Source organism: Sus scrofa, chromosome 6 (assembly GCF_000003025.6).
Source record: "Sus scrofa isolate TJ Tabasco breed Duroc chromosome 6, Sscrofa11.1, whole genome shotgun sequence".
Taxonomy (NCBI): domain Eukaryota; kingdom Metazoa; phylum Chordata; class Mammalia; order Artiodactyla; family Suidae; genus Sus; species Sus scrofa.
In genome coordinates, this window is record NC_010448.4 from 15782724 (window position 1) to 15798401 (window position 15678).

Genomic DNA, 15678 nt, shown 5'->3' on the forward strand with positions numbered 1-15678 from the left:
TACCACACTCAGCCCAGAAGCCCAGGGGGTCCCCAGCCCGCAAGGGAACCTGTGTGGAGCATATGGCCTGCGGGGGGCCAGGTCATTCACTCACACAAGCGCCAAGATGAAGCCTCCTCCGTGCAGTTTCTACACAATTCAAGGAACTAGAGTCACAGAAGAGCTGCTTCTCCACCAATGAACCAACCATCCCCCATAAAGATGGCAGAGCAAGTATGACAAAATCTGAATGTAGCCCCAAACTTCAAGGCTGGTATACATTCGGGCTCAGGGAACTACCTGACGAAGTCAGGTTCAAGGATATGACAATGCTTTCATCCTACTGCTGAAAAAAAAAAAAAAGGCTAAAATGTGTGAGTCCAATTTCCAGGCTTGATGAGAAAGAACAGAGGCGTGAACGCAACTTCACCGTGTGCAGGCGATGCAACATCCTGCCTGATCTCTGATCTCAGTGCCAGATTCCCAACTCAGGCCTCCATGGGGTTTCCCAGGCTCGGAGGAGAGGGAGGTCTGTGCTAAGCCCCTGGGGATGCCAGTCCATAGCCAGGTGATTCAGGACAACTGAATTAACTTTGAAATGAGCTTATTTCACTGCCATAAAGGGAAAAGTAGCCAACAGGTCTGTTCATCTCGGCTCCTAACTGCCTCATTTCACTATCATTTATAGGACAGTATCCCAATTCAAAAATTAGGACTATTTCTGTCCCAACTTTGCTGTTTCGTATAAAACACACACACCCACACACACACACCTCAAGGTTTAGTATTAGGCCTAAAGCAAGTCTTCAGAATATCCAGGTTCAAATACTTCATTGCTACGATAAGGGGTAGAAGACTCTAACAAAAGCAAATTCTATTACTTTCTGTAAATTTAGGCACTTCTTTTTTTTTTTGTTTTTTAGGGTCTCACCTGCAGCATATGGAGGTTCCCAGGCTAGGGGTCCAATTGGAGCTATAGCTGCCACCTACGCCACAGCCACAGCAATGCCCGATCCGAGCCCCATTTGCAACCTACACCACAGCTCACAGCAACATGGGATCCTTTAACCCACTGAGCAAGGCCAGGGATTGAATCCGCAACCTCATGGTTCCTGGTTGGATTTGTTTCTACCACTGGAGTTCGCCACAATGGGAACTCCAAATTTAGGCTTCTTGTAGCGAGAAATGGCTTGGAGATTCAGTCCACTCGAGAACCATGATAGAATAAGACAAGAGTTGAAGCTTCCTCTCTCTCTATTTAGTGAAAGCCATGAGCTTCCCAGGCCAGTGTCTGCTGGAGGTGGATGGGAAGCTTACGAGACGCCGGCCACGTTTCAGCATTGTCACGGCATGCCCTGGCCAGCCCACTGTCCCCAGCCATCCAACCACTTCCTCCCCTTGTGGAGCCGCCCCTTCGAGAGTTTATTAACCAAATGCTTGGGGGTTTGTGTATATTTATATTACCTCCTCCTCTCTCCCTACCAGAGCACGTTGGAAAAAAGAGTTATGATAAACTTTAATAAAAACGAAATTAAAATGATTAAACCTTTCATATCCTCTAGAGATAATCTCGCTTCTGCTGGCTGGTCAAATCTGGGAGAAAACAAATGCAAACCATAGCTTGCTGCTGCTCTTCAATTCCTCCCCAACCCACACCCCCCTGCCCTTGCCCTAAAAGAACAGACAGAAAAGGCTGCCTGTGGCCAAATTTTTAAAATAAATTAAATTTGTCCTCACACACGGCAGCCAGGTGTGGCTGAAACATTCTTTCCCAATATCCGTGATATATACCAACATCCTTCCCTCCAGGGGCCTCTCAATGTGTGTCTACAATCCCAAGGGGACCGGGACCCTAAGGGAGGAGGAATGGCCCCAAAACACTTATTGAAAAAGAATCACTATTTTCCAATTAGCTGTGTAATACAGATTCACTGAAGGGAATGAAGGCCCCGTGCCTGCACAGCATCTACTGCAAACACACACACACACACACACACACACACACCGCAGTCTGCATTCCTGATCAGAGCAAAGCTCAGAGAAAACAGCACAGTGGGGCACAAATCTCCCTGGTCTTATGTGTTCTGAAGAAGTCTTCAGATCCGCCTGGGGTCTGGGCACATGTCCACGGAGGAAAAAAATGGCTGCAAAATTAGATCAGGCCTGTCCATCAAAAGCTGGCTAGACATGCAAGTCAGAGCAGGGTCATCGGCTCTCCCAGGACAGGCTAATGACCTCTGGACAGGCAGCACTGGGACAGGTGCAAGGGCATCGAGCACTCTCGGAAATCCAGTACTAAGTCCGTGAAGAGAAACTCCTGTCCAGGAAACGGACGTCAGCCTCACACACCAAGATGCTGTGTGGCAGGTGAATGCCCGTCAGAAGGGGGCGGGCGGGAGGAGACGCAAGGTGCTCAGTGGGCTCTCAACACCGTCCTGACACACAGCCTGACCAGAGCCGTTTCTCCTTCCTCGTGGTGGCTGTTTACGCCGGACGGGAGGCATCTCATCTTCCAGGCGAAAGGACGCAAGTCTGTTCCAGGCTCCACACTTGGGTCATGAGTCACCGGGAACGGGTTTTGTTTTGTGAAAGAAACCGCTGAGCCCCGGGCTAAACCAGGGAACTCCAAAGCGCTACGGTGATCCCAGGGAGCAGCTTCTAAAGCCGGGCAAGGTCAGCGTTACCCCTGCAACAGGGGTCCTGCAGAGCCGGCACGGTGCCCCCTCCTCACCTGAAGGGCTCTTTTACTTAGGGGTGATGGGGAGGGAGACAACTCACATCTGTGCTACAGCGGACACACAAGTTTCCATGGCAACCTGAACAGTGGAAGTCACACCACCACGCCCCTGCTTCCACCGCGCCCATCCTGATGGAAACAAAATCCAAACGGGACCGCACGTCTTGCTGGGGTCCCACCAGGGTCCGTAGCTCCCTAAGCCCCCTCGCCCACCCTCCACCCGCTGCTCCCGTGGCCCCGCTGCTCCAGGGGCCAAGGGGCTGTGAGCTCGCCGGGCCTCTGCCAGGGCCGCTCCCGCTCGTGTTCTCCGCTCAGTTCCATTGTCACCTCCGGGGAGAACGTTCTCAGAGTACCTTATACAAAACGGCTCCCCCATCTCGCCCGGCCCCTCCTGGTTCTATTTTCACAGCACCTTGCACACCTGACACTCTCTATTTGTTTATTTGGTGTCTGTCTCCCCCTTGCTGGAGGGAAAACTCCAGACTTTCCGTTCCTGCCCTGCTGGCAGGCTTCCCAAAGCCTCGGGCAGTGTGTGGCCATGCTAAGGACGCGGCCGTGTCTGCGGGACTCAAGAACGCCGCTTCTGGACCCACACTGCTTGCTGCTTTCCAGCCGCGGTTTTTCTAAAAGAAGTAAGGAAGTCAAACTGTCCTCCTACTGGCGCCCCCTCGTCACCTCCTCATTGCCAAATGCTTCAGCATTCACCCCCCTCCTATACCTTCTCTCCTTCCCTTTTTCAAAAATCAGAGCCCCAATTTTGATTTTTTCTCTGAGTTTAACTGCCCGCCCAGGCTTCGTTGTTTTGTTGATAATTAAGACCCACCCACCCAACGTCCAGCTAACATCTATCAACAAATGCCCGTCATTACCCTACAAACGTCTGGGGTGGACACTGGCACACACGGCCCATGGCCAGGCCACATCCTCATCACTAAATGCATCACCTAAGTGGTGACAGGCTGGGCCACTCGAGTACAGATGCCCGCGTGCTGCCCCTTCCACCCTGCGGGGCTTCTCAATGCTTCTGGGATCAACTCACCCAGGAAAATCACAGAAGGGTTTTGAGTATTAGAGAGACCACGCCAAGTGTGTCCGGGCCTGGGAGAAGATGGAGACTGGAGCTCTGATGGATGAGGAGTCACAAACAACCGTTGCTGGAGTTCCCGTTGTGGTCTCAGGAACCATGAGGTTGAGGGTTCTATCCCTGCCCTTGCTCAGTGGGTTAACGATCCGGTGTTGCCGTGAGCTGTGGTGTAGGTTGCAGATGCGGCTCGGATCCGGAGTTGCTGCGGCTGTGGTGTAGGCCGGTGGCTGCAGTTCCAATTAGACCCCTAGCCTGGGAACTTCCATATGCCGCGGGAGCGGCCCTAGAAAAGGCAAAAAGACAAACAAAAAAAACCCCAAATAACCACTGCCCCTTCTCTCGCCTCGGTCTTATTTTTCGTTTCTATCCTGAGAGGACCCTGTCGTGGATCATCTTCCTTCCAGACGAAGACCCCCGACCCTGCGGCAAAGTACTGCCTGTGCCTGGGATGAGTTCACCACCCAAAGCAAGGAGCAAGACGCAGGGGGGAGAGCGTGGCCCTGAGCCTCCAGCTCTGCCTCCGTCTAGAGCAGCACGTCCACGAGAACCTCCTGCAGGGAAAGAAACATCTTCTATCTGAGCTAATCCGAGCGTCTGCTACTTATGCACAGAACTGAGCACAAAACAGAGTCTGGAACAGGGGGAGCCTGGAGACGTGAGACCAGCGACTGGCTGAGAAGGAGAGAAGGCCTTACACTCCCGTGGAAGGAAGGCCCTGCCGGGAGGCAGTCACAACACCTGCATCCGGGCGGCACCCGGGGAAGATGAGGGCTGAGAAGGAGGATGTGCGCTCCAGACACCTGGAGGGGTGGGGCCTCCGTGAAAGTTATTATGGATGAAAACAAACATGGGGCTTTTATATAGTGTAGCTGGAGGATTCGACACAGATAAGGTAAAGCCAAGGAGTAAGAGTCCCTCGGGCACCTCCAGCAACCAAAGTCCTCAGGACGGAAGCCCAAACAATTGACAGCAATACAGCCACGGCATGCGGCTCACGGCAAGGTTCTGGGGGGCATTTATTTCCAACCAGAGCAACACCAGGCCACTAAACACCATGCACAAATCCACAAGGGAGTTCTGCCCATCCCTGAAAGCACTGGTGGGTAACAGGGGCTGCTATTTCTATAAACCCTCCCCTACAAGGCTCATATTCAAGTGCCCACTGGAGGACCCTTGGCAAGGGCAAGGTGTCTCAAGGTGAAGGCTGCCAGGTTGCACAGGCACAAGAACGTCCCTACGAGGGGCTGGGGGTCCATCAGCAGAAGGTTTGAGTGGAGCCTGGGTCAGGTCAGGCGAGAAAAGATTCCTGGTTAAATAAGCACAGAGGACACAGGGCTCTGACCCCTTTCCCGGCCTGACAAGGGGACCTCGAATGGAGTGCCCCTCCAAGAAGCTCGCTGTGTCTCTTCACCAGCCAAGGACCTCATGGAGGACCAAGTGATGAGAGCAGAAGGCTGCAGAGGGACCGGCGGGCAGTGACCAGGCTGCAGAAAGCCTACGTCCAGAGTCTCCCTAGCGCCCTCCACGTCTGTCTCCCACATCCAAAAGGACCACAGAAAAATAAATAAGACACTGAGAGTTCCTTGTGGTGCACCGGGATTAGCAGTGTCTCTGCAGCACCAGGACGTGGGTTTGATGCCCAGCCTGGTGCAGTGGGTTGAGGATCCAGGCTGCAACTGTGGCTCGGATCTGATCCCTGGCCCAGGAACTCCATGTGCCACAGGGTGGCCAAAAAAGAAAATGAAAAAAAAAAAAAAAAGGAACAAGAAGAAAGAAACAAGACTCTGGCCTGAGCTGTCAGAACGCTGGTGTTAAGGCCTAAAACGAGTTCCCCAAATTCCTCTGATGAAGCGCGAACCCCTGACACTTCAGCTGTGACTTATTCAGAGAAAGGGCCTTCAAAGAAGTGATTAAGTTAAAACGGGTGTTAGAATGGAGAAGGGGCTCACCCTGACTGATGGCCTTGGAAGAAGAGGAGCCCATGACATACAGAGAGACTCGGGGATAAGCGCTCGGAGTAAAGGCCACGAGAAGAAGAGAAGGCAGCAGCCGTCTAGACGTCAAGGAGGGTGGCCTCAGGAGAAACTAAACCTTGATCTTGGACTGCCAGCCTCTAGCCCTGTGAGAAAAACGCTGTCGTTGAAGGCACTCCATCTATGGCATTTCGTTACGGCCGCCCTAAGCAAACCAAGGCAGTCAGGAAGGAAAAACTCCGTCCTACGCAGAGGATTTTAAACCAAGGAAAACAGGGAGAGAAAAGCACATAGATTCTTCTTCTGTCTTCATGAGATGATGACAGTTTTGGATAAAACTGAAAACAACAAGACAGGCCTGTTCCAAGAAAAATCACATACCGTCCAATTTTTAATATTCTAATTAGGGCAGAAGTCAAGGAGCTTTTAAAAGCAACAAATCGCTCTTTTTATGAACCACACACGCAAGATTTCAAGAGAGTCCTGAGGTACGAAAGCCGTTAACGCCCCCTCTGAAAGATACATCTTTACAAAGTCCTTTCAAACTCCCTCAAAACGGCCAATGGATTAGGCTTAAGGGGCACAACCAAAAGTAAATGCCTGCTTGAAAACATATTTCTCCCGTACTAAGAAAAACTGAAAGGGAAAGAAGAAAAAAAAGAAAGAAACAAAGTCGGAAAAGCAATAAAGAATACACCCTACCCGGCCTAGCAGAAAGCCGGCAGCAGGCGGGCACCGTGTTCTTTAGAAGGGAAGCCAGACAGCATTAGGGAGAATGCAGCCCAAACCCAGCCTGGACCTGCAGGACCCCAAGAGGAACCCAGTGGCAGGGGCCTTTGGGTCCTCAGAGCTGGCCTGCGCTGTCCAATAGAACCTTCTCAACTGTTCTATAAATCTGTTCTGTCCACCCAGGAAACCATGAACCACGTCCCTAAGAAGCACTTGGCATCTGGCTGGTATGACAGAGACGCTGAATTTAAATTTTTTATTCAACCTGAATTAACTTAAACTTAAGTAGCCACAGGAGGCTTGTGGCTGCTGTGCTGAATGAGCAGACAGAGCATCTGGAGAAGCTTCCTTGCTGTTCTCAAGGGACCTAAAAACCCAAGAACCAGGGGACTATGGACAACACTTATTTCGATTTTTTTTTTTTTTTGGTCTTTTTTTAAGGCCACACCCGAGGCATATGGAGGTTCCCAGGGTAGAGGTCAAATCGGAGCTACAGCCACCGGCCTACGCCACAGGCACAGCAATGCGGGATCTGAGCTGTGTCTGCAACCTACACCACAGCTCGAGGCAACGCCAGACCCTTAAGCCCACTAAGCGAGGCCAGGGATCAAACCTGCATCCTCATGGATACTAGTGAGGTTCGTTAGAGCTGAGCCACGATGGGAACTCCTTATTCTGATTTGGAAGGTCAGAAAACTTTCCACTGCTAGTCAATGTTTGAGAAAAAAAAAAAAAATCACGTGGGAGTCTAATTCTCATAATTGGGTCACCGTCTGAAGGGGGTTCCTTGACATCTCTAAGTCTGAGAAGGCGGCTTTGAGCTATTTCTGTGAAGCAAAGAGAGAGACGCATGTTCTCTTTTCCTCCCTGGTCCCCTACCAAGCTCAGGAACGAGTTTCATATAGGATGTAAGGAGCCCAAGAAATGGATCCTTCAGGTATTTCCAAAGGCAAAAACACCTACACATCTTTATTTCTCTTGGAAAATTGCATGTGAGCAACAAAGGGGGTGCTGGGTGCAGAAGCTGGGATGAGGCTGGGCACGTGGGCTGGGGCAGCCGAGGATGACGGACCCACGCCAGTGCAGTGGTCCCCATCCCAAGGCCCCTCCCCTGGAATGAAATTCAGGGACACAACCCAACCCCAAGCCAGCACAACACTGACACGCAGGCAGGCTGCCCATCTTCGGCTGGGGGCCAAGTTTCAAACTTTCAAGCTCCTCGGATACCTCTTTCACAGGGGACTGGCATAAGGGGGTCACTGAAATGACACTTGGCGTGACATGACACTCTGTCTCCCTTGGGGGTCCCTGTGTTTCTGGGCTCTCCGGCATCTCGCATCCCTAGGCAGGAGACCCTAGGGCTCACCCTCAATACCCACCACCCCAGATAACCCCCCAGAGTCCCTCCTAATTCCAGCAGCCACCAGCAGGTGACTTTTTTCTTTGCTCTTTTTTGCTGTGCTATTTGGTCTCACCTTCCCGAGAGGGGGCGGTCACAGTATTGCTGCCTCTCATACGGAGCAGGGCGGGTTGGCCCCAAGGGCCCCCCTGCCACTAGCTACCCAAGGGGACAGCACACAAGACAACTATAGCCTCCAGCCAAGGAGGAGGCTAACAGGCAGGCAGTGTATAGCCATGTGCACAGGGCAATGCACGCGCTGTTGCTACGTACGGAAGTAAAACCAAGGCCCTGATGGCCTCGAAAGACCCATAAAATCAAGTAACAAGTGAATGGCGGATCCAGAGTAGGAAAGGGCGAATGAATGAAAATGACTACGACTCAGGCTCCTGCAGCCAGACCTCAGGGAACTCCTCTAAAAGGCGGGACCTCTTGGTACAGACACTTATCTCTCCTGGAGGAGAGAGAGAGGAAACGGACCAGGTGGGGGCTTGAAGATGAGGGCCTCACTGTCCAAGCTACTATCCCGGTGATATCAGGTCCTCCCAGAGGGTCCCTTCCGGACCAGGAACATGGGACACAGTGAACCAGGGCTCTGCTATGTGCACCCCAACAGGCCCGATCATTAGCATATTTTGCAGAAAGCAAGCGGCAAAGTTCAACTGCTTTTAATGACCCGGTTCAAGACAGCTCCCAGATCATGGATCTTGGATTACTTGCCTGCATCCACGTCGTTTCCCTGACTCTGGCTTCATTATATCCCTAACCTAGCAGCAACAGCCTCTCCTTTGCCCTGACGGATGCGGAGGTTCCAGGAAGACAATGCCATCATCACAAAGGCTTCTTGTATGAAGAGATGGAGCCTCAGCTCCCACACCAGGGTCTGTGTGTGTGTGTGTGTGTGCGCGCGCGCGCGCGCGCGTGTTGGGCATGTACATGTAGGCGTGCGTACACATGTGCGGGAGGAGGAGGGACAGGCGAGCACCTCCTTAGAGGAAGGACTGAGACAAGGAATGTGTAATCAGAAGCCATCACAATTACAAATGTAAATGAACAGGCAATTGGCACTGACCTTTGTAGATTGTTAGAGGACTAATTAAGGCAAATCAGGAACTCTGTTCCAACAAAAAAACAAGACAGTATACACCCTAAGAACTACTCCTGTCCTCTTCACATCGATGCAAAATGCAAGCGAATCAGGCAGTAATCAAACCATGGAGGCTTTACACAGACGAAGCGAAAACTATCTCTGTGAACAAAAGACAGCCAAGATTTACTCCTTGGCATATTGCTAGCAATTCTGCTAATATCTCTGTCAACAAGCACCACTATTATCTAAGCTCTCGCCATGGGCCTGACACTCTATTAGATTCTGTATAAACAGACCCCACCCATGAAACAGCCAGAAACGCCAATTACCAACTTTGCTTAGAATGGTGATCTTAAAAGCTTTAGGAAAAATACTCAGAAAAAAAATAGCATCAAACTCTATGCTCTTCTGAGAACTCCATTTTTCATTTAACAAAATTATATTGCCTTTTCGTGTCGATCCGTAATGATGGCACTTTATCCTTGCATTATAGAGCAGCCTTCTAAGAAAGCACAATGAAATTCACAATCCTTGTCCAAAGAGTCCTCCTTCAGGGAATGTGTTTAAAACAGATAAAGTCGTACTTTCTCTATTCCTCCATGAGCGCTTACACGTTCAGTCGCCCCAATTTGTTTTGCTGAGCTTTTACATTTAACTTTTCTAGTTAGAAACACTTTATCCCTACCCCTTTCCCAAGCCCTGTGGACAAAACATACAGTCACAACGAAAAAGGAGAGAGAGCTATGCTGGTTTTATGAAAACTACACCTCAGAACTGGCCACGATGTACTTCAGCGCTAGAAGAAAAATGACACTGAATTTCCATATAATTCAGCTATTCGTAAAAAAAAAAAAAAAAAAAAAAAAGATGCACTTCATATTCAGAGGGCAGCCTTACACCAATTTTGAAAAATAAAAACAAAAGCAAATGAGAAGGTTGAAAACAGTACATTTTCTTACTCTCTTAAGCTGTATGAGTTTAGCAGAATTCCCTGGAACTTGGTTCAAAAAAAATAATCTATCAAGTGAAGCCAGTGAGTGTTTCAGTAAACGTTGTCACCAAAACCACATCATCACTTGGCCGGCTGCGTCTGCCTCCCTGACCCCAGGAATTTTCACTACCTTGAGCGCCAAAGATGTGTCAGTGAAAGAGGCTCCAAGGAAAATATTCCCCCCAAGCCTGAATGAGCACGCCCTCTGGAAATTGAGCCCTGGTCCGGTTGCCTGGAAGGCCTGGGCTGGCCTCTTAAGCAGTATATCCACACCAAGGGCTGAGAGGAGGCGTCAGCTGTGCCCTGTCTCCAACTCCAAGTCTTGCACATAGTAGGTGCTCAACAAAGAATCACTCAATTATATCTGTGCAACGTTCGCAGGTCAAGTCCATGTAAAAGCAGCAGTTAAAGCGAGGAGGAGGAAAAGGAGAGGAAGGCCGATGGCAGAAGCACAAAGCACCTCTTGTCTTCTGGAGGCCCAGGGCACCGACAGAGTGAAATCCACTCCCGTTTCACCCGGGAGCCAGAAATGCCTTTTTAATAAGCCAACAGGAAAGCTGATCCTACACGATCCACCTATGAGAGTGTTCCATCTTCCAAGAGCTTCTGGTCAACTGAGGGGAAGCAAACAGCCCATGCCAGCAAGCAGCTGGGAGATAAAACCCAGTGCGGCACCATCACAACGGGCCCTCTCTCCTTCTACCTGTGCGGGGGCATGAAACAGGAAGGCTAAGTGCCCACAAAGTCACAACGCCTGGGCTTGCAGAAACTCCCCTCGAGGCCAACATCCAAAGAGCAGGTCAGATGCAAAAAAAGACTGGGATGGGGTGAACCACATTCAGTTTGATTCCTTTCTTTTCCCTGAGATGGCTAATTCCAAGACATTTTTATTATTTAAGGGGAAGGGCCTATATATGTGTGCGTGTGTGTATCTAGCACAGGGGCAAGAGGTGGCACGCGTAAACACAAAGGCCTCCACCCGAGGGTAGAGCCCGCGTGATACAGGAGCCAGCCTGCCCGCTGACGTGAGGGTGAGGCTGGACCACAAGCAGCCCGTGGCGGGAGGGTGGCCTAATTCTCAGCACACTGTCCACGACCGAGACCCGGGCCCCGGGCGCAGCAGGGCAGGACCTGGATGCTTTACGTCTGGTCACGAGGCCTCTCAAGGGGTAGAGGGGCCAAGGTGGGTGTCAACCCCAGCCACTGCCACCAAGTGCTGAAGGGCAGAGGGGACCTTCACAGCCTCCCCTTCTCCACACGGACACGTGCGCTGGCGGGCAATGTTTCTGTCGCCCACAGGGAAGAGGCCACTGGAGGAGTCACTCCATCAGCCTCGGCAAGGAAAGCCCTGCCACCTGCAGAAGGTGACAGGAGCCTGGGCTCCGAGGTCCCGCGCTCAGAGAAGAAAAGGACGTTCTTTCCGATGGCTTCTGCGTACAACTTTCCCGTATGTGGACAAGACAGGAGGAAAGGAAGGAAAGAGAAAGAAGAGCGTCACCGAACCCGATGATGACAGAGCCCCGGGAACGAAAACCCTAGACAGCAACACCGTCTACATGGGGCTTAGAGTCGGAATAGGCAGGGCTCCCGAAAGGGGCCCAGCAGGGCTCCGAGGTTCCTTTACGCTACGTGAAAGACGTCTGTTCCCAGCTGAAGATTCATATCCCGATCCTTATATCTCAGAGGAGAAACTGGGAATACAGGCAGGGAAACTGGAGGCGATTCCAGGCCACCGCAACAAAGCGAGCATGGAAAGAAGGTGAGTTGGACGCATTCTGCGGTTTCCCAGTGTGTATAAACGTGACGTTTACACTACACTGCAGTCTGCTAAGTGTGCAGTAGCTTTATGTGTTAAAAAAAAAAAAAAAAAAGGGAGGCAACTTAATTAAAAAAAAAAATGTTCACTGTCATCTGAGCCTTCAGGAGGTTGTAAAATGTTTGCTGGTGGGGGGTGAGAAACACAGCAAGAATCACCAAAATGTGACACAGAGATAGCACGTGAGCAGACGCGGGTGGGAAAATGGCACCCGGTCTCTGTGCATAGACCCCCACAAACCTTTCATTTGCAAAAGGAGACGCTCACTGCGAAGCACCGTCAAACAAGGCAGGCCTGGATTTTATAAAGTCTGTGTTTACAAAAGAGGATGTGGGTGTCCTTCAAAGTCTTAACTCTGCCAGGTCCACATCCTTTTCCTTAAAGGCATTCTTCTAAGAAGTTTTTAGGAGTCAGTTCCTGGGGGAGAGGAGAGATACATTTTAAGGCAAGTTTTCTTCAAGGAGTTGCTATAATAGAACGGAGTGCCTGTTCATGTCCATATGACTGTCACCTAGTCATTGTTCCTTTTTGTCACGAGTGATGAGCATAAGCTCAGCTAGAGCGTATGAGTGGAGGAGAAAGCCCTCTGAGAAGGGAGGTGGGTGGGGAGCCCAAAGATGACTCCCGGGCCGAAGACAATACCAAAGGCTTTGGAAACAGAGAAAGGAAGTCTACCATCGAGACTAAAGTTGCTCATACACTTCGGGGAAGGGCGGGGGAACCCTAAGACACATTAAATGAGAGAAACCCAGAAGGCAGTGGTGTAAGAAAGCAATTCCAGAGTGACTGCATAAATAGAAGAATTACATTATCAAACAGGGAACTGTTTGTTCCAGTCCATAGACCCCGGGTGAAATGGCAGCTGTACACTATTTAGTTTGGGGCACCTCATTAATAAAAAGGGAATTCTGAGCAGAGTGAAAGAAAGAATTGAGGGGCGAAAGGGACCGGCTTTAAAAAGCGCAAGAGTCAAACAATGACATATGCAGAGCTGGCAGAAAAAAAAAAAAAAAAAAAAAAAAATTCTTTTCCAAAACCTGAAATAAATAGGTCTGAGTATAGATGGTAGAGGAAGGAAAATCCAGTGAGACGACTTAATAACAGCATAATGGGGAGTGGCAGGATCAAACACAGGCCCAAATGCCCCAGGAGGAACAGGGACCCCTACGGCCCCATGGCACAGCGGTCTCGGAGTTGGGGCCCTGACGTGTCTGGGGCCCCCATCCCCAGTTCACATGCAGAGGCACGGGGTCAGGCTCCCAACAGAAGCCCCAGAGATTAAGACTGAACTTGGGCCAAAAGGGGGCATCTGAAATACACATGGGAAGGAACAGCCAGCCTTGCAGTGACCCAGATGAGACAGAATTACCCTGGCACCCCGCACAGTCCTTTGCCAAAGCAACAAGTCCGACTGACTGTGGGGAAGACCCCGCCAATCCTCTGTGACAATGCTACTCTAGCAGCAAGGGGAGAGTCCCCAGTTTGGGGAGGGGGGGTCCCATCGCCGGGGAATCCGGCTCCGTGTGGATGGAAAATCGGGAGCAAAGCTTCAACCAGGTGATGGAGACAGGAGCAGGACGCCCTCCCGGAAGGTCTCAGGAGGGACGTGTCCAGGAGGAAACGAAGCTGACAGGTCACCTGATGCAGCAGAGCCTGCAGAGATTAGGAAACGTCTGCTCTGGCAGAGGGTTAGCCATGAATTAATCATAGGTACCTGGAAAACCAGGGAAAACAAAAGTTGTACAAGAAGGTAAATGAAATTAGAAAACTCTACATGGCTCAGCTGTGATTAATATTTATAGAGTTAGAATAATGAAAACACTGAATATTAATATAACCCCAAATTATTAATCATAATGGAAGATGGAGGGAGGGGAAGATTGGGGGGCGGGGGGCGCTGGAGAGTGTGGGTACCGAGTCTGTGCGTGAGCACAGCGTGTGTGTGGGGGGTGTGTGTGTGAGTGTGTACGGAGTACAGGGTGTGTGTGGTGTCTGCGTGAGAGTTTGTGGGCGGGGCGCGTGTGATTAGGTATGAATGTGTGGGTGTGTAAAATGGCATACGAGTAAAATCCTTTTTCCAGAGTAGAAAGCCAAGAAATGATGACTAAAATTGACTAAAAAAAAAGTAGTCGAAGGCACATAAAGAAATACAGAAGTAAGTTCACTAAAAGAGCAATTAAACTTGAGAGCCGGTGCTCTGGGGGACAGGACTCGGGGGGGGGGGGGCAGGCCATTTGTCCCAGGAGGATCCATAGAGCCTTTTGCCTTTAAAAACCCTAACAGTGTGAAATTTGACAACATTAGGATTAAAATCCGCACACGGCCGCTGGGGCTCGACGGCTGCGAGGGTGCTGGAGGCGATGGCCAGATAAAAAGACCCTGAGCCACCAGCCTGGCCAGGTCATTTGCCAACGTGCAGTCAGGAGAAGGAGGCTGGAGGGGAAGTCATGAGCTCGTGTCTACGAGGTGGCACCAGGGAGAAGCCCAGGAAGCTATCTGAAGGCCATGTGCCAATGCCAGGAGCTCAGAGCTTTGAGAGCTTGGCCTCACGCCAGGTGATGTCAGCACACGGGGCAGGCAAGGACCATGAGCTGGCGAGGGGCATGAGGATGCCGAAGAGCAGCAGGAGGACAGGGGAGGAACAGGCAAGGAACAGGCCCCGGGAAGGGTGCTTCCAGCAGGGGCTGGGTGGCAATGTCAAAGCCACGGAAAGAAAAAGGCCGGCACGGAGCCACCGGGCTGGGTGAACCCAAGGTCAGCGGTGACCTTCTCAAGGGCAGCATGACGACGGGAGGAAAGAGGCCACAGCAGGCTGACATGGGAGCTGAGAGGACCCACACAAGAGCGTGGAACACAGGATTAAGGGCGCGCCTTTGCTTTACGGGCCCGAAAGAGCAGTCCTGTGCTGCCAAGTTGAGAGAAAGGGATTGGAAGGCTGAAAAAACGACAGACGACAGAGGGGGGGAATGTGGCCCCGGTGGGAAGGAGAGTCGTGGGGGCGGGAGGCAGTACAGGGAAGGCGATTGCGGGTGAGAACCAGGACGGCAAGCAGAGTGGGCCGAGTCCCCGCTGGAAGGTCTCCGCTCTCTTTGTGGCATGACGGGCACACCAAGCCAGGAACAGCCGGAGTCGCTCTCCGAAACAACCACAACGTTTCTCACAAACACTTGCTTCCATCCTCCCTCAAGTTCATCCTTCCAGACCAGACTCGAGGCCACGCACGGCCCGTTCTCAAGCTGAGCAAGACATAACTTAGCATGTGCTCTCTGGCAATGCCAATCAATCAGCTGAATCTACCATGCCCCCCTCCCCAGTCCCACCCCGGAGGCATCTGGGGAGAGGGGACGCAAGGTCTGCCGGCTTGCGCACGGGGCAGTGGTGTGGGAAGAACAGCGGGGCTAAGTTCCTTCAAGAGAAAGTAACAGGAAAGCAACGATCCACATGTCTCATGCCTTTCACCCGGGGGGCCAGTCGCAGACACGAGGGCTGGATGCACCACACCGAAGCCAGTGCTCCGTCGACCTCTGCCCCTCCCAGCCTCCCGTGCCCACGAGCCCACTCACCTGGGTCGGTGGAGGGGCACCTGCGGATGGTGAAGATCTGGCCCAGGTCCTCGTCCTCCTCTGGAAGGCCCTTCTGCAGCCGCTGCAGCTTGCGCAGGCTCTCGCCGCGCTGGTGCTTCATGGAGCGCACGTGCTGAATGAGGTTGAGCTTGGCCTTGGTGGAGTAGCTGCACAGGACACAGTGGTAGTAGCAGCTCTCACCCTCCACACCGCTCTCGTGCTGCTGCAGGTGCTGCGAGGGCAAAGGACAGGGACATGCCTTGGGTAAGGTGCTCCAGGCCCACCGTCAGCCCATCCTGCCCTGGCTGCGGCCTGAC

The 15678-nt window shown here is 51.7% G+C and overlaps 1 protein-coding gene across 1 annotated transcript in view; it reads right to left on the reverse strand.

Annotated features, from left to right (window-relative positions):
- The window catches only part of ZFHX3 (zinc finger homeobox 3), a 247315-nt gene that overhangs the window by 88737 nt on the left and 142900 nt on the right, over positions 1-15678 (reverse strand). The window contains exon 4 of the mRNA XM_021097088.1: positions 15362-15593. Within this exon, the coding sequence (XP_020952747.1) occupies positions 15362-15593 (232 nt within the window). The remainder of the gene's footprint in view (positions 1-15361; positions 15594-15678) is intronic.